Below are 19,593 nucleotides of genomic sequence, written 5' to 3'. Positions count from 1 at the left end.
TTTTGCCAGCTTACTATAATTGTAAAACGCATTTGAACCATACCAAGTTGGCATCATTCTTCATCATCTCATTTATAAGATAATTTCATTTATTATTTTTTTGTTTCTACAATTCAAGGTTGCACTTATCTTATTCAAAATTTACATAACTTAAAATTATTTCATTCTTTTCAATAACAAATACTATTTTTAACAACTACACATATAAAAATTGCCTACTTCACTAATTTCTAACCTTCAAAGTCTACAATGAAAGCTACTCTGTTCTGGTAGAGGTTTTTTTTTAGTTCCTGCCCCCATTGTTTTCATTGTTGAGGGTTTCTCCAATCATCGATTTCATTGTTGAATTTTTTTTAGTTCCTGCCCCCATTGTTTTCATTGTTGAGGGTTTCTCCAATCATCGATTTCATTGTTGAATTTTCTAATAAGGGTTCTAGTTTTTGGCTGTAGGGTTTCTGATTTGGTATTCATGTGATTTGTCTGCAGTCTGCTTTTTGACTGAAGAAACATTGTTTCAATGCATCGTTCTTTTTAGTTCCTGGAATTTTTAATGTGATTAATGTTGAGGGTGAAAGCAGAATCTTCTATGCTGCCTATGCTTGAATATGTGAAGATTTTCTGCTCAAATTGAAGGATATGGTACACCCATTAAAGTTTGATGCACCGATTAAAGCGGTCACTTTATTCATATTCGTTTGTTTTAATGTGAGGTTGATACACCCGTTAATGTTTTTCTTGGTTTATTAAGCTATGGACAATTTTGTTCATGTACTCGTCTTCATATATAAAAGTATGAAGTTGTTCACTACAATCTATGAAATTGATTTCCTTACCATCCAATCCATGGCAAGTTTGCCCAAGGTCCCCAAAACTAAGAAAGCTGATGAATTTTCCCTTTCCATGCAATCCATGGCAAGTTCGTCCAAGGTCCCCAAAACTGAGAAAGTTGATGATGGCGGGTCCAGGGAAATAGAGTTGCCTTCTGAGCCTTTGCCCAAAGGTTGGGAACAATGTCTGGATATTAAGGTATACCGAATAATCCTTTGTTCTATGTAGGGTTTCATGAGGGTGGTCTGGGTCTCTGATAATCTAAAATATAATGAACTGTTTGTTTCTGGGTTGAAATATGATTGATGGATTTCTATTCTAATTTTTTAGGCTTCAGCTTAGGATTTGATGGTATCAGTAAAGGCTCTAGGAAATCTGCTAAACAGAATGCAATAATATTCTTTACAGTTTTAGTGGTAGGGTTATGGTGAAAAAGCATGTAGGGAGTTTCTTCATTTTCCAGGCTGTAAATTAGGGCTCGGGACTGATAATAGGGTACTGGTAAAACAGATAAGATTGCACGCAGTTTCATGGAAGGAGAAGAGTATGCCCAGATAATGTTGTCCGAGATTTCTTATATCATGTTTTAAATGCTCGTTTGTCTGCGGTGCATCTGACATTGTCTGTAAAATTACAACATCGTGAGCTGTGTATGAGTTGTACTGTGACCAATCGATCCAGCAAACTAGGGTTTCCATTAACTACCAAGATTCCAATTACCTCGTCCCTGCCATTTTTATTGTCTCTGAAACAGACAATAAACGTGTTTCATGGTTTAATTAATGTTGTGTTTACTCAAAAGTGACGAGAATAATGTAAGTGTCCGTGGGCAGAGACAAAAGAAGATAAAAACAGAATAATAACCGTGTGTTGCTGCACAGAACAGAATTTTATTGACATGCATCAAAAGATTGACATATGCCTCTTTATACAGGACTCCGAGAAAATTAAAAATTACACAGAAATAGTTCAAAAGCAGATAAATATTTTCATTCATTCTTATTGATTATAAGAGCAAGGAACATTAATACAAGAAACTGTTTGATCACAAGATCAAGGGATCAGAGAACTACTTTGGCAACTGTAAGGGATGATTGTTTCATACAGCTCGAGATTTTTTGTATTGCCTAGATGCTTGACTAATGATGACTTAAAATATTGAGCATTTTATGTAAAACATTAAAACTCAAATTTAATTATTTTGGACCTGGAAGATTGCAGTAGCCTCAACTGGAGTGCCGCATACACTTATATGAACTCAAACAAAAAAAAATAAATAAACTTCCTATGAATGCACAAAACTAAGTCAACAGCTTGGTATTAAGACTAGCAATCCAGAAGCAAGTCGTATGGTTGTAGCAAGGTGTCACTGAAGTGTCCAAGCAGTGAAGTAAGGCATACTATTTCTTTGATTCTAGGACAATCTCTTCCTATTACGTCACTATAGAGTTCTTTTTTTGAGAATGGAGAGATCAAATGGTAGATCCTTGTACTTGTAGATAAAGAAAACATCAGTGGCGTCTTTTTGGCTCACAGCAGCCTAATTGTGGTAGTAGCAAAGAAGAAAGGCACATGGAGCTTGTGCATCTTAACTACAAAGCCTTGAACAAGAGCACCATGAAGTACCATTATCCTTTTCCTTGTATAGAAGACTTATTGGACCAGTTTTGTAGTGCCTAGTTTTCACTAAGATTAACTCAAATCAGGCTATTGTGAAATTTATGTTGAACCCTTAGATGTTTGATGAAAAGTTAAAACTATGAAAAATAGCCACTTTTTAACATAATATACAAAATTCATTGCAGAAGACTGCTGATAATTGATAATTTAATGTCAAATGATAAGATAAATCAAACCAGTTTCTATATGTTCAAAATACCGCAATACTTTGGAAATTAGTTTTAGGGTTAGTTTAGAAATTTTTTATTTTTATTTTTACTTTTCTGTTCAATTTTTTTTTCTTTTCTGGTTTGCGGTGTGTGGTACTCTAATATGACCCCAGTGTAGATTCAGCTGGGGTCTGTCCTGGGCAAACCTGGGCTGGACTCACAGTCCAGGGCATACACAGACAGTACTTGTTCCGAGTACAGATCTAACACGAGTACTACCTGGTTGCAGAGCAGGCCTGCTAACATAGCTTAGCACATGTAGAGGGTAATGGAATTGATACCTTATAGTCTCATGATGCAGTCGTGAGTTCATGACAAACAATTTCATAGCCATTACTAAGTACTAAGAATTTATGTTGATATTTTTATTTGTTTACAAAGGACTATTTAGCACATGTAGAGGGTAATGGAAGTGATACCTTACAGTCGTGATGCTAGCTAAACACAATGGGGATGATCATGACAAGTAATTTCATAACCATTACAAAGTACTAAGAATTGGTCACAATTTTTCAATTGTTTTTATAACATACACCTACACTGTTGCCTATAGGTAATGATAGTTAGCTACTTTGGCAACTGTTAGTGATGATTGTTGCATACAGCTCGAGATTTTTTGCATTGCCTAGATGCTTGACTAATGATGACTTAAAACATTGAGATGATTATCCGGACATGTTGACGAGGCCTGAAGTTAGATCAAAATATCTGAAATATAAATAACTAGTACATAGGGAAGCATTATGTCTGTGAATGAAATAGAAAGTTGTCTATACTAAATTTCTCCCCTGCTTTGTGGCAAAAACTTCAAATTATTTAGAGATGTATATTCTAGGGAACAACATTTTAGGAAGGACATACTTGAGATACGTATTTATATATGCAAAGTAATGGAATTGTTTGAGAAACAGTCTTTCGTGAGATACACATACTATTTGGGCTGGCAGATTTCAACTTTAATGGAATTTTGGTGGTTGGTATAAAGTTCTACCAAACTCACCAGTGAACAGGGCAAAATACGGTTTTGAGGAAGAAGAGAAATAAAAGTAGAAATTGGAATCTGTAATCTTTGACTTCATTTCGCTTTGTTCTCTGTGAATTGTCTTGCCTTTTCTCCTTCAAATGTGAACCTGTGAACTTGCTGAGTCATATCGACTTTGATTTTCTTTTGGAGCTGCAAGTTTTCCAATAGCTTTGCCATATCAGCCTAAGATCAATCAACATACTACAATATCAGCGAGTTTGATGAGGTTTCTCTGAACAAGTGGTTTCATTGATCTGATCTATGGTTACCAGAATATGGAGATGGAAAGAGGAATGGAAGGCAAGGACTAGGGATGAGTTTGTCAATTTTTGAAAAAATAGGATATGACTGTTCAGGGACACATCAAAATATGATTTATATACATTTCAGAAAAATAAAAACACCTTTACAAATGAAAATAATTAAATTGAAATGATCTAGAAACATATAAAAATGCATGCACCATGCATACTTAATCTAGAGCATGTTACGTGAAGTTCCAAGAGATTAGAAAATAGGCTGATTCAAGAGCTCTTAAGCAAGATCAATATGGCTACTGAAGAAGTAGCTCCATTCCATAGTTGAGGAATCATGTACCTGGGAATGCCCAAAACAATTATTGCTCTTAGTATGCTCACCAATCTCAAGCCAAAGAGCAAATTAATGCAATAATGATGAGTGACAGCAATACTCAAAGTAATAGTCAAAGTATCCATGTAGAATAATGCACATCCCTGTAATACAGAGTAGAGTACTTTTGTACAGTCCCAAGAAGCAATGAAATCACAGAGGCTCAATACATGAGCTCACAGAGCATACTCAGCCCATTCAAGGACAATATCATAAAACAAAGAGCACAAATAGGCTACAAAGTCTATGTGACAGAAGAGCAGATTTTAAAAAGAGCAAATCATCCGCGGTAAAGAAATCGTGTGGAATCATGTTAAGTAGACCCAACGACTTAATAATTTTCTCCAATAGGCAATATTCCTTAATAATTCTCTGCAATTACTCAGTTAATTCTCTTTGCTTGATGATTAACTCAACATAACTTCAATGCCTAACAAAACATGACAAAGACAAGAGGCAGAATATTATGCCGTGACAACTGTATAGGGAGCCCACACATTTTCAGAGCTTTTTAATTGATTACGTATACTCCTTGGAATCTTGAACTTGCCTATCACTTTGTAGAATGAAAGAAAATAGTAAAATATCCTTCAACAGCTTGAATTTTGATTTTAGTCGAAACAACATCAAGAAGCAATCCAAAATATTTTTACTTCCTTCAACAGTAAATTATAAGACTTTTGATTTGCAAATGCAATAACTGTGTCTAATCTTTTAAACAATATTGTCTTGTACCTGTAAAGAGCAAGAGCAGTGGCCAGGCCTCCTATGCCTCCTGCTATTACAATACCTTCATACTCTGAATAGTTATGGTTATCTTCTTCAGCAACACTGCCTTGTTGCCTTTGTCAAAATCATTTTCAGACTCAATTTCAAAATCATTTTCAGAATCAAAGAATCTATCTGAATTTTGTATAGGAGTGGCCCAGAAAACTTTTGAAATTTTATTTTTCAGTGTTAAGGATTCGCAAGATTCCTTTTTGTGCAGTGCTAGTAATGGAGTAGATGCTTATATCAATATTAATACATCCGTTTTGAAATCATTCAAGTCTTTGACAAAGTCATTTGAAAATGAATTTTTTGGCCTTTTTGTCAAGCCTGATAAAACTGGAGGATTGACAATTAGTGATGGAATTGAAGTTACGAGTCCATTTTAGATAGGTACATGAGCAAAAATGGTGTAAAATATGTTGTGCTAATTGTGGAAGATTCTGTAGGAGCTGTTTTTGGAATTAAAATCAGATTTAATATACTTGATTTATCAAAAGGTGCTCGAGCTAAATCTCTTCCTTTCTTCATATTTTCTTTCCTAGGCATGTTGTCCTCATGGAAATTGCACACTGTGCATCGCAGCCCCCTCTGTACAATCATGTCTACATTAGTAAAAATGTAAAAAATAAATCGATTCCTGATGCCATTTGAACTGTGTAGCCCCCACAATATATGCGAATTCATAAAGTTGATCTACTATCGAATGCTTGATATATATGTTTTCTTCTTTTGGGCTCCTCTTCTTTTATGACACGCTACTCATTCATTGAATGTTTTCTTCCCTTGCTCTCTTTAATGTGTCTGGTTTCTTTCTTATGTTGTGTGTTCAGCATATCTCATTTACAAGATTTCTGGATCGCAAAGCACATTGAGCATTGGTAGCATCTAATTACGCAACACATAAAGGGTAAGATACTTTTGCGCTTCTATTGTGCATTGTACAGTTGAAATAATGCCCTCAAATCTGGTTAGTTGCCTGGACTATTTGAAGCTTTCTGGTTGTTTTAAAATTCTCTTTAATTTAGTTCATGTCCTTAGATTACTTTAAAAGAAACAACTTCAAGTCTCCATACCCACAACTATATATGACAAACTACTTTGTTTCGCAGCAAAGATATTAATAAACTTTATGCGATATGCTTTGTTGATCATCAAACAACTTTATTCTTGCCTTTTTAAATCATGCCTCTCCTCCTGCAATGCAGACTCCACTTTTACATCTTTATGTATGCCTCATCTTAGCTAGATGCACTTTTCATTTTCCATGTCAATGATTAGAAAATTGTTTTGCATGCTCCAGGATCGAGGGGCATGGCCTTTGTTGAGACCTTGGAGTTCAAATAGTGGGGTAATTGGCATGAATTTTATGATTAGGATAATATTGTTGAACTTTTGTTGTTACCCATTTGGTCATTGCTCGATAATGTGCAACATGGACCATAAATTGCAGTCAACAAAATCATTAAATAATATTATAGATACAGAGAACTATAAACCTTGTAGTGTGGACTTGTCAAAATAAACAATTGACATGGTATTGGAAAAAAAAACATGTTTAGGGTGAAATCATTTGTATACAATGTAGGCGATTGTCTTTTTGACTCTTTCCAGTTCTTGTTACACATGCGATACACTTCTATAGAGCTACGCATTGGAACTATTGACCATTTTATAAATTGCCTAGAAATCAATGATCATGATGCTTTATATTCATACGGCCATGAACTCGACCCCCAAGGATTGTATGAAATGCATGGAGTATGTGACGTTGACACTTATCTACGACGCATGCGTCTCCCAGCAATTCCACTGCCAGGTTGTAATGAAAATGGCCTTTGGGGAGATGCATTTTGTATTGGATGGCTAGCCAAATGGCTAAAAATTGAAATATGTGTTTGGTCTTCAACAAGAAAATCAAAGTACTTGCACTTCAATAAGAACTTACAAAGCAATGCATATTCTATTCTATTCCATGACCAAAACCCTACTCATGGACATTTTGAACCGCTAATTAACAAGAAAACGACTCTATACATGGTGCAAAATAGATTACTCCACAATTCAGAGACGGCTCTTACAACGACTACTAGTTTTGTAAAAGACAAGTTTGCAAATGCAGTGCCCAACTTGTGCAAAGATGCATTGTCAATGTTAGATTGTGGCGACAACTTGCTCAATACAATAGCCACTCTAACAGACAATGAACACGATGGCCCATCTCTTCGATGGTACATGGCTCAATCGTTTTGCAATGCACTACTCTCCAAAGACAATGTAGCAATAGGTTGCATAGAAACACGTATCCATTGTGACCTCACGATTAGTTGTGGCGTGTCAAGTTGGCAAGCATATATTGCAAAAATTGGAGATCCATATGAGCAAAGCAAACTTGAAGGTGCAGATTTCTGTTTTGAGTGGCTATCCTACATCTTGCAAGTAAGAGTTAAAGTATGGTCAAGAATGACCAACATGTGCATACAAGAATATTGCAAATCCTTGATACCTACCAAAGTATACAATATAACGAGTTACAAAGTCAATGAAATGCATACACACTATAACCCATCTAGAGTGGACAATCTAATAGCAACTCAAATTAATGTTGAACAACCACCTACAATGACATTGGTTCAAGCAAGACCAACAACTAATTTGCACAGGCTCAAACAATTTATTCGGAACAATGGATATACACGAATCAATACATATACACAATCAAAAAATGCTTTAAACACAGCTATGCATATATCAACGTCTATCGAACCCAAAAAACAATCTACAAAGTTGTTGACAAAAATCACACATGACTCACTTCGCAAAGTGAAACAACAAATACATAAAGCAACTGCATATCACGGGATTTGAAACTCAACAAGAAGCTCACAAACAAAACTAGAACGTTACACTGAAAAGATACAAGACATGCCAAAACATGTCTGTACAATATGTGTCCGACTCCATTTTAAGAACATGAGAAATTTAACACCAAAAATGATACAAGCATACCAACACCTACTACCAAACAAAAAACACACTTCTGGTCAAAACATATGCAAATTTTGTAAACAACAACTAAACCAAAACATTAAACCATCATATGCAACTCTAGAACATATCAACACACATAAGCCATTAGTACACACGTCTACACTTTCAGAACTTGAAGAAAGATTAGTATCACTCCGAATTGCATTTGCACAAATTTGGCAATTAGGACACAAAAGATCCCAAATTGGATTAACTAGAACAATTATTAATGTTCCAACAGATATTAATATTATACAAACAGCATTGCCACGATCATCTGATGAAACATGGACAGTTGTTGTTGCATTGAAGAGACGTTTGCAATACAAAAATGCATATCAAAAAGGCAGAGTGTGTCTGAACACTGTTATGAACTCTCTGAACGAATTGTGTAAAACAACATTATACAAAATGCAAAATGTGAAACTAAACAAAAAATGGCATGACCATTTGTACCCTTCACAAGAAGAGGCACCTAGTAGCGACTCTTCATCAACTGACACCGACAATGAAATTAACAATACCATGGAGCTCGAAACAGACACTGTGATACATGGGTTCATCGAGTCATGAACTATACATTCTCTTCAAGACAAAATGATCGAAATCACACCTGCAGAAGGGAAACAACCTTTGGGAATATTCCAGGACAAGTATGCAAAAGAGATGAACTTTCCAACGTTATTTTTTGGCGAACCACGTGACGAACAAATTTCAAAAAAAAATTCATATCAAAGAATTGCTCAGTGGGAATTGCAAAATTCAAATCGAGCATTTGCATAACACACCACTAATTTGTTTTTTAAAGCTATCAAAATACTAATTGCTCAAGTGTTTTCTTGCATTTGGATAAGAATCCGCAAAGGAAAGTTAAAAGGAAAAACATTGAAAGCAAGAGATGTCAAGTACAAACCAAAGCTCGAGAAAATTCTCCAATCCGATATTGGATATACAGATCTCAAGAAGATCAGAAATTCACCAGATTATTTGCAACATCTCAAGAAGAACGTTTTTGCAATGATATGACAATTAGGCCCACCAACTTTTTTTTTGACATTCACTAGTGCAAAGCAAAATTGGGGACCATTGACACAAACATTAAGAGAACTCTACATGACACATCGCACAACCACAAGACAAATGCAACTTGATTTGTTGTTTGACATTGACATTTCATCTTTGATAAAAAAAGATCTCGTCACTTGTGCTCGCTATTACAAACGTAGAATTAATGCAATGAAACAATTATTTTGTTCAAATGAAACTTTTTTTGGAAATGTATTGGACTACTTCTCAGTTACAGAATTTCAAAGTCGAGGAAATGAACATGACCATTTCATGTTATGGGTTAAAGACGCGCCGATCTACGAAAAAGATAGCAATGCTAATATTGGACACTCTGTCGACAAATATATAACTTGCAACACAGACACTTTAGATGACCACATAGCTAGAGTGCATATGCACCATCACACAAAGCAATGTGGGAAGTCAAGAACAAGAAAGTGTTGCTTTGGTTTCCCACAGCCTCCAATGAAGGAAACAACAATACTTGAACCATTCATTGACAAAGACCGTGACAATATGCACACTACTCCTAACCTTAGATCAATTTTAGAGACATCAAGCTATGAGCCATGCGTCTCCTTTGCAGATTTCTTAGCCAACATAAACATGTCTGACCATGAATACATCATAGCCATACGGTCTACAGTGACCAGGCCAACATTATTTCTCAAAAGAAAGCCAACTCATATATGGAATAATTCATTTGCACCTCGCATTCCACATCTATGGCAAGCAAACACGGATGCACAATTTGTCCTCAATGCATATGCTGCAGCAATGTATTGTAGCTCTTACATGACAAAACCCAATAATTCAATGACAACTGCATTCAACAAAATACGAAGAGATCACAAGCAACATAACATTGATGCCATAAACATGGTAACAAAACTAGGAAATGCCTTGCTCAACCTGCAACAAATGTCTGCTCGACAAGCTATACACATTGTCCTCTCTCTTCCCCTTAACTATAGTTCACGTACTTGTAAATTCATTGATACTTCCGCCCCTCACAACCGCACTTTTATTCTAGAGACTCGCAAGCTTCTTGACAATGAACCAGACGGGTCGCAAAATGTTGCTTGCAAAAGCTCTGTTGATCATTATATTGCATGCCCAGAAGCATTAGCTAGTATTTGTCTTGCCGAATTTGTTGCAAAATATGCAGTGACAAGAGGAAAATTAGCAAAGCACGGTCGACCTCAAATTATCAGATTTATCAAGTATGATAAGCATGTTGACACCAACAACTATTATAGAGAGAAACTTGTACTGTACGTTCCTTTTTCCACCAATGAAAACACATTGAAGCAAGGCTTCGAAACTTGGCAAGATGCTTTGGCCAACAATGAAATAATGATACACATTAATGAAGCAAAGTACACATACAATGTAAACGAATCATGGGGTGATATGGCCGATGCTATGAATGATGCAAAGCTCAAAGACGAATACTATAGAAATGTACACAATGTACGAAAGACAAATAAGGATGACAACGAAGAGTACAACTTGGAACCAGACATAGCCACACTAAGACACAATGTCTACGTCAAAAAAGTGTCAAGACCATATGAAATAGTTGGACATCCCCACTTGAATGACAATACAGAATATTATGCTACTCGTAGAATGCTGAACAAAGAACAACAAGCTATAGTAAAAGACATATTAATGAAGAAACAACAAAACCCAGATGAGCCATTGTACTTGTTCTTAATAGGAGGTGCTGGCACAGGGAAAACCTTCACTGCAAAGGCAATGTATCAAGGACTTCTTCGTCTATACAATAACACAATAGATAGTCACCCAGACAAAGTGAAGGGCTTGTTACTTGCATACACAGGAAAAGCAGCTTATAATATAGGAGGCACAACATTGCACTCTGCATTGTTCATACCATTTAACAAATCCACTTCTAATACTCTAAGTTTAGAAAGATTAGATGTATTGACAAAGGAATACCAGCAATTGCGTCTTGTTCTCATTGATGAGATCTCTCTAGTTGGAGCTAGAATGTTGTGTTGCATTGACAAAAGATTTCGTGAAATAATGCAAACCCCAACTAAACACTTCGGTGGCTTGGACATTATATTCTGTGGTGACTTGTACCAAGCAAAACCTATACACGATTGTCTAGTGTTTCAAGCACCAACAATAGACACTGACCTATTGCCATATGATTTTTGGCAACAACATGTCAAATGTTTCAATCTGCAAACTACAATGAGGCAAACAAATCAGTTGTTTGTTGTTGTTCTCAACAGAATACGCATGGCTCGCAAACCAAGGAAGACATAGCATATTTGAATAGCAAATGTTTACGCACCCCACCTGTAGACCCAACGTTTCCATTTCTTTTTTATTAAAGAAAAGATGTCAACGCACACAACCAAAAGATATTATCTACTCTTCTTGGAGAACTACTCATAATTAATGCAATTGATGAACACGACAACACTGTTCCTATAGAACAATTGTACAAACATAGTGCAAATCTTGCAAATCAAATAATGTTAAAAGAAGGCATATTGATCAAGATATATGGTGGTAACTATGATATACAAGACGGTCTTGTCAACGGCTCAAATGGATGATTCAAATCATATACACAAACCAGCAATGTCGATGTCATTTGGGTTGAATTCAACGATCAGCGCATTGGAAGATCTCAAAATGCAAAATTACCACAGCCAAACCAAACATATGCTAACAATGGATGGGTGCCAATTCTTCGAGTTGCAAAACCACTCCCTAGACACAGTTCTACATAGAAGACTACTATTCGAAAACAATTTCCACTTCAGCTGGCATGTGCTCGAACAATACATAGAGCACAGGGACTCACCATGCATGGTCTTGCATTTGAACCTTTCGGTGTCCACCAACATGGTTTGTCTTATACAGCTCTGAGTCGCACATCAACTATTGAAACATTGTTCTTGCTGAGCCCTCTAACACCAAGAAACATCAAGATAAAGCCAATAGTCATAGATGAGATGGAACGAATCACCACAACTGCTAATTGGACTCTTCAAAATGACGTGCACTATCAAAAAAGTATAGCCCAAATAGTCATTTCTACATTAAACACTCGACATTTCCAAACACATAGAGAAGACATCCTACGTGACACAGACCTAATGTCACCAGACATTATTTGCCTCCAGGAAACATACTTGTATACACCAACAACGGACAATACACTTCCAGGCTACAATTGTTTTGCAGCGTTCCATGTTCATGGCATAATGACTTGTATTAACAAAAACATACATGTGGTTAGCACAACACCTTTAACACTAGACAATGTTGAAGCACTATTACTCTCATGCAGTGTTAATCAACACACACTCTCCATTTGTAATATTTATGCCAAACCAAGAACATTAGTTACCAACATCATTGCTATTATCAATGAAGCAATGGCAATCACTCCTAGTGGTGCCATTGTCTATATTGCAGGTGACTTCAACATTGACATATCAATACAGTAAAAAACAATACAACTGTTTAAAAGACACATGCAAATACAAAACTTGCACTTGTTACATGAACAGAATGATACTTTGCCAAGAAGCAACATTGATCACATTTGGACAAACAATAATGCACACATAGCTAGGACCAAGAGGTTGGAACCATATTGGACTGACCATGATATTGTTCTCACACACATAGACAATATTGTCTAGCCATGGCATATGCTATGCAATGAGCAAACATTAATAGAAGATACCCCTTAGCCAACATGTAACTATCTACCTGAAGCATTCCTTGTGCTAATACTATTGCAGAACATGCTTTATTCTTACATGCATAGCATAAGTTCCCCTCACAAAGTCTAATGTCGCCACTCTTTTGCAGCTCACTTAACACATGGACCCTAGCCGAGCAACGTCATTTGGATTAGTGTCTTCCAAGGAACATCATTTGCCCAAAAAACAGTACAGTATTTAGACGATTTCAACAAATTGCTTACCTACATAGAATTAGCACAAACATTTTCACTAAACAAGCATTTTTATTGTCTCTCTAGCACTCATTGCTTTGCTCTTGCAGATCTTCCATACATGTCCATTGCAGTCAGCCAGATGCTCATAGCTTACAAGAGCACCTTGGAAAACAGTGGTAACTTTAAATAATATTGCAACAATTGCTTGATTAATAATTTTGTATTTTCTACACATGACCTAACATTGGATGGTGATAACTTTAAAGAATATTGCAACAATTGCTTGATTAATAATTTTGTATTTTCTACAAATACCCTGACATTGGATGGTTCTGAATATTGTATTTTGTAAATACGTGCACAACAAAGAGACTTTGAAACAGCTAGCACCTATTGCACAAATACCAACAACAAAGTGGTAAAACATGCCTACTATATTAAATAAATGTAAACTTGTGTGTCAATAAAATTAGCATCACAATTTACAACATTTGTTTGCTTTGCTATTTATCAATAAAATTAGCATCAAATCTTATGATGTTTGTTTGCTTTGCTGTGTTATAGCCATGTCGATCAACTCAAAGGAAAAGACAACCCTTGCAGCACCCTCGCTACACAAGCAAGTCATACCAATCAAAGGTACCCCTCTCAATTCCTTCATTCCCACCCAAATTATTTGCTTTCACAAATTGCATTACTTCTCTCTTTCTAGTGCCCATTGCACCTTGAATTTATTATTTGTTATAGTCCAGGCCTATATGTCGATTATGTATACAACATAGCACAATATGTCAATCAGTTATTGTCATGTAAATTAAAAAAGAAATTCATACCTAATTGACTTTGCACTCTGATTGCCATCCTATGCTATGCTTTCTTCCCTTTGCAGGAGCTCTACCAAGGTCGAATACAATAAGCAAAATAGCACTCCTTCACACGAGCACATACGGAAACGGTAACCTATGTGCACTATGCTAATGAACTTCACACCTCTTCCATATTGCATTGATTTCCTAGTCTCGTCAAACACTAATGACATTGAAGCTAAATATGCCTCTTTACTCCTCACTTTGTCAATGAATCACCTTATTTTCAACAACATTCCATAAATCTGCTACCATTGCATTGATCTCAATCTGTTGACTTTGTAGATGCCTCACCAACATGGAAGCCAGTGCACCGGATGCCACCTCTCCACAACAACACACAATAAAATGGTAAAGATGGTGTTCCTCCACAGATACATTTATCCTCATAGCACGTTTTCATTCATTCACTCTATAAGTTGCTCTTGTATACATTGATCCTTATACAATGTCTTCATTCACTCTCTAAGTTGCACTTTTTGCTTTGCTTTCCTGTAGGCAAATTAGCAACATTGAACAACAAAACTTCACCCCTGTCAAAATGGAGCCGCACAAAATTGAACATAAAAAAGGGTATTCAAACCATCTATCTCATTTCTACTAACACTATTTATCTTTCAGCTTATTTACTCCTTCAATTTCACTTCCACTCTATTTCTTGTCCATCAATAGATTACATTTCTGCTTGGTCACTAGTCTACTCAGTATTCATTTCCCTTTTGTGAGATGAGACATTTTTGACACAACCAGCCATGTACAAAAAGCACACTAATATTTTGTCTTCCCTTCCTGCTTTATCTACAGTCAACAGATGGATTCTTCCAAGCAGCACAATCCCAATGCACATTCCACCAAACAGCAAAATCCCAATCCACGGCCACATACAAGCAAGAGGTAACGTATGTCAATGCTGATAACAAAAGTTCTACCTTCTGAAACTCACATTTACATTGGAGTTTCACTTGAATTATTTGACTTTGATTCCTTCATACCCTATCAAACCCCTCAAGTCACTAAAACACTTTTTGCACTTTTCCCGCGGATCCACTAGCCACATGGAATGTGATCAGCAAGAGAGTGGTGCTGAAGCCCTGCATATAAGCAAATGGTAAAAATGCCCAACGTAGTAAGAAGACTTACACTTACACAATGTTTCCTGAAGTCCTTTATTGTTGTTTTCCTCTCATGTGGTAAAAATGCCCAACGTAGTAAGAAGACTTACACTTACACAATGTTTCCTAAAGTCCTTTACTGATGTTTTCCTCTCATGTCTTGTAGCCAACTCCAACCTCTGAAACAACAAACAACGCCATCTTCCAGACATGCTCCACAAACTAGCCATTCAAGCCACAGGTATCCCTCTCAAATTCTGCCATCTATTTCAATTTTTCTTTAACTCTAGTTTGGATCATGGGTGCAAATGTCTCTCAAGTAAAATTGCATGTATCATTGTGTTCGCATTATTAGAGTTTCATAAGCTTTAAGCTGATTCCAATAAACATGGATTGCTGCCAATAAACATGGATTGGTTTACTAATGCTCTTTCATTAATTCCCTATTGACCCTTCCTTGTGCAGCCTTTCTTCAAGACCACCAAAACCTAGCACAATACTGGACCTGTGTACACAACGAGTTGGTTATATGTTTGAAGGTGACATTCTTGCTGTATATGGACCTGCCAAGTACACCAACACATAAAACAAAACTGAGATATTGCATGTGGACCTGATAGATTGTAAAGGCCAGATGACAATTACAATGAATATTAGCAACACATTGGGGGACACCTTTTTGCCACGCTTTACCATTGGATCAGGCATCCGCATTTCCAACTTTACAATTAAAAATAAATCACAGTATGAAAGAGGTGATGCAGATTGTTGCATTGCTCTCACTGCAAAAAGCACCTTTTGAACTATCCCATGCATTTGTACCGAACACAAACTAGCACTCAATTTTACAATCTCACAACTAAGCGAAGCTAACTGCCACTATTCCGTTGGTTCATTTGGAGCAATTGGAACCAGTTACCATTTGACCAAAACACACCTTGAAGTACATATAAAGGATGGTGATTTGCAAGAAGATATGGCCACTGTACATCTTGAACACTTTGAATTGCACCTTCTTTTTTTGTTCCTCCTGTCATGCCCTCTTCTGCCCTTCCCACAAACATTTTTATTTTGCAAGTTCTCATCTCCACCACGTACACAGAATTGTGTGCAACTTTGCAACAACTCTTCTCAACAGTAGATATACCTTTTATACTGTTCAAAAATATTGTGCATGATGGTCCCCAAGGAACCCGGTCATTCCTCCCATCGCAGTCTACTTTCATTGAAGAGCTTAATGACCAGTGCACAAAAGCACATTTGGAGACACTTGCCAAATGTAGTATCCAGGTGATCACACGTACCTTTACAACTCTGCCCTAAGCTTTCTACTACATAGTATTTATAATTCTTTGCCTACTATACACAGTGCAATTGCAGGTTGTTGGTGTCCTCAAAGCAAAGAATGCCTATTTTCCACCCTATGAAATATCTTGCTCAACATGCCACCACTCCCTACCATTTGATGTTGCAACTGACTTGGACTTTGTCCATTGCACGTAGTGCAATGCTGACACACAAACCTCTTGCCACCATATCATACTTTGCACATTGAATACACAAGAAGGTAACATCGACTGCTCCTTGCAAGGAGACATACTTCAACAAACTTACCCAGATATCACAGATATAACATACGAACAATACCAACAAGACATCTCACCAATGGTCTTTATGTTGCGCAGGCTCCACGTCTATGGCACTTTCACATTAGCTATGAACAACATCATTATTGATATTGTCAAGCAATAGGAATTTTGATGTAATTGGGTTTTAACACTGTCCACGTTAATGAATATTGCAAACTTGAAAAAAACTTCGGCCTTTAAAGCTTGTAAATCTTATTACTTTTTTGGGTGGCAATGGCCCTACAAACTATGATATTGTCTGACTATCACAAACTCTGCTACTGTGTTAATATAATGTGAATATAATGTGGCTTATGCTGTGAAAAAAATATGAATATAATGTTATCATCATGTTACCATCTGTACTTTTGTGACTGGGCATGACATATATACAACTTCATGGGAATTAATTTTGAGCAGGTTGACATTTTAGATTCTATTAGGAGTTGACATGAGCTTGATTGATATGAATGCACTGTCATGTTTTTTACTATGTATAAATAATAATCGTACACCTTACATATGTTGTATTGTTTGCACATTTGTGCTTCTGATGTGTTGACCTTTCTGCTACATTTGCTACATCATACTTGGTTTGATTTGTATGCAGGGCATTTACTTAGACATTGGCGATTGACTTGAGATAACACTTAATTTTGGAGCAAGTTGAGCTTTTCAACATGTACTTTGCAAGATAATACAACATCGGGGTAAAGATTACGTTGCCAATATTTTTGTTTGCCTTCAATTTTTGTCTGGATCAATCAATCATATTCTCCAACCTGGTTAAACAGCTTTTGGGTGCATGTTTAAAGGCTTTTCTCTCAAAGTTTATTGATACCCACATCACTTTTCATCTGTATTTGAAAACAGGCATGCACATTTCTTATACAAGAATAGTTTACCAACTGTAAGTTCTAGAAATGGAATCTTTCTTTTGAAATCAGACATCTTCTGTAAATGGATCTTTAGATGAGATTAATGCTCTTTGAAAAACAAATAGCAGCTTAGCGTTATGGGTTTTTCTTTTCTAATAGGTGGCTTGAACTATCATAGAGCATTCCAATTTAACTCTGTTTTATGGATTTGTTCGACTCGTTTTCAAGTTGAAGGATTTCAAATGTCAGAATGTTGGGGTGGCCCCTATAATTTTTCTATAATTATTTGTCGTATCAGCATCTTTGAGCAAGGATTTGCTGACCTAAAATGTGGAATTCATATTATGTCAAATGAAAGTTATCTATAATTATAAAATAGTTGTTTTCCCCTCAATAATATTAGCAATGTATTAATGGTTATATAGTTCATTTCAATCTCCTTTATAATTATAATGCACATATAATGTATTAGATTGACAAACTCTTTGTACTTAATATTTTAATTGTGAACTTATATTCTTTTAGTTTTAATAAAGGTTGTTTGAAACTAGTCTCCTTGTTCAAACATGTTTGAATGTTTAAATAATAAATAATTAGTTGATCTCTAAAAACTGGTCTGTCATCTTCCCTGTGTGGGTTTGCAGATAGGTCTAGCGTTCCATACAACTGCAACAACAATAAATATTCTTTGCTAATTTATTTCCAATCTATCTGCTTGCAGGTTCCACCACCTATAATAAATAAACAGACCTATTCACTACTTGTTCATTTGTTTGTCTCCAATGTGTCTGCTCTAAGAATCAATGGTAGCATATGCTTGTGATTATGTTCCAAGTGCAACAAATACCACTTCAGGTTACTCCTCTTAACGTTCTTAGGATGTCAAACAATAATTGACATGATATATCAGATAATGTCAATGTGATTAACTTGATTACCTTTACCTCTTGGAAAACTGTTTAAGAGATTTCAAGATCCTTGATCAAGCTGATAAATATTAGATCAGAAACAATGACAATAAAATCTGATTTTACTTTCCAAATAGGAATAATCTGCTCTGCAGTGTATTCTTAATATGCCCTCAAACCAAGAAATCTTGTCATAGTTCTAAGAAAGTTAAATAAGCAACTGTGTTCTAAAACACCCATTTGAGCATAGCCTGGAATCAACTTAATGTAACCTGAATTGACACACCTCATGGCATTGAATGAAAACAACTATTTCCCTCCCTATCAACAATAGAACCAATCCAAACCCACCTTCGCAGGACTGGGCAGGAACTAAGCTGCCCTGCAGCCCTTGTTTAACTTTGATGTACCTGCTCTATAAGGTTTGCGTAATCTTCTTGTGAAAATGGATACTCTTATCTAAGTGAATTATTTAATTCATTAAAATAAACTCAAATGTAAAAGTTGATCTTTACTGCTTACACTTTTTTGTATTCCATATATTTTATTATAAATTTGTTACATTACTCAATACAACAAAGTACTTTTATTCATTTGCTATCAACCAAACATTCTAAGATTTCCATTTTTTTTTTTCACTTTCTCATGAATATCGATTAAAAATTATTCTATTGTACAATACAACACAATTTTTCTATTTTTCTATTTATGCAATATGCAATAAGCTCTTGTTTTTAAAACACCCTTTAAATTCATTTAAATTTATGCAATATGCAATAAGCTCTTGTTTTTAAAACACCCTTTAAATTCATTTAAATGCATACAATTAACACTAAAGTTCTTATTCTTACAAACTAACAATTTAAAATAAATTTTAAAAATCTTCCTTTTTGTAAAACTATACATTTAGTTACTTACATCATTGTGTAAACTTTTATTTAATTAATTAAACAACCATTATTTTTTTCCTTTAATTTTATTACATGTACATTATTTATTTATAAAATTT

At 35.7% G+C, this 19,593-nt stretch overlaps 1 protein-coding gene across 5 annotated transcripts; it reads left to right on the top strand.

Moving 5' to 3' along the window:
- The first annotated feature begins 239 nt into the window (after nt 1-239).
- On the top strand, nt 240-17,742 carry LOC131050273 (uncharacterized). 5 transcript variants are annotated; one of them, XR_009359938.1, is made up of 12 exons: nt 240-1,026; nt 5,973-6,049; nt 13,105-13,184; nt 13,300-13,368; nt 13,757-13,831; nt 14,082-14,147; nt 14,344-14,409; nt 14,557-14,631; nt 14,863-14,952; nt 15,129-15,166; nt 15,337-15,411; nt 17,409-17,742. XR_009359938.1 is itself a non-coding variant. In XM_059214901.1 (11 exons), exons 3-11 carry the CDS (start codon nt 13,117-13,119, stop codon nt 17,419-17,421), a joined length of 597 nt encoding a protein of 198 aa, XP_059070884.1. In that variant the 5' UTR covers nt 240-1,026; nt 5,973-6,049; nt 13,105-13,116; the 3' UTR covers nt 17,422-17,742. The 5 variants fall into 5 exon arrangements, 3 of the variants coding, with proteins under 3 accessions (XP_059070884.1, XP_059070883.1, XP_059070885.1); XR_009359937.1 differs by having other exon boundaries at nt 15,129-15,184; XM_059214901.1 differs by lacking the exon at nt 15,129-15,166.
- Nucleotides 17,743-19,593: the final 1,851 nt, after the last annotated feature.

This window comes from Cryptomeria japonica, unplaced genomic scaffold (genome assembly GCF_030272615.1).
Source record: "Cryptomeria japonica unplaced genomic scaffold, Sugi_1.0 HiC_scaffold_17, whole genome shotgun sequence".
NCBI lineage: Eukaryota > Viridiplantae > Streptophyta > Pinopsida > Cupressales > Cupressaceae > Cryptomeria > Cryptomeria japonica.
Note: the sequence above shows the minus strand (reverse complement) of the source record. Positions and strands in the feature narration are given on the sequence as shown.

What these genes read in the sequence shown, in the direction of transcription:
- LOC131050273 (XM_059214900.1), top strand. Translation starts at nt 13,117, where the DNA reads ATGGACCCTAGCCGAGCAACGTCATTTGGATTAGTGTCTTCCAAGGAA. An exon ending in AAAATTGAACATAAAAAAGG is followed by an intron (nt 14,632 to 14,862) that starts GTATTCAAACCA and finishes CTTTATCTACAG; the next exon opens with TCAACAGATGGATTCTTCCA. An exon ending in ACTAGCCATTCAAGCCACAG is followed by an intron (nt 15,412 to 15,635) that starts GTATCCCTCTCA and finishes TTCCTTGTGCAG; the next exon opens with CCTTTCTTCAAGACCACCAA.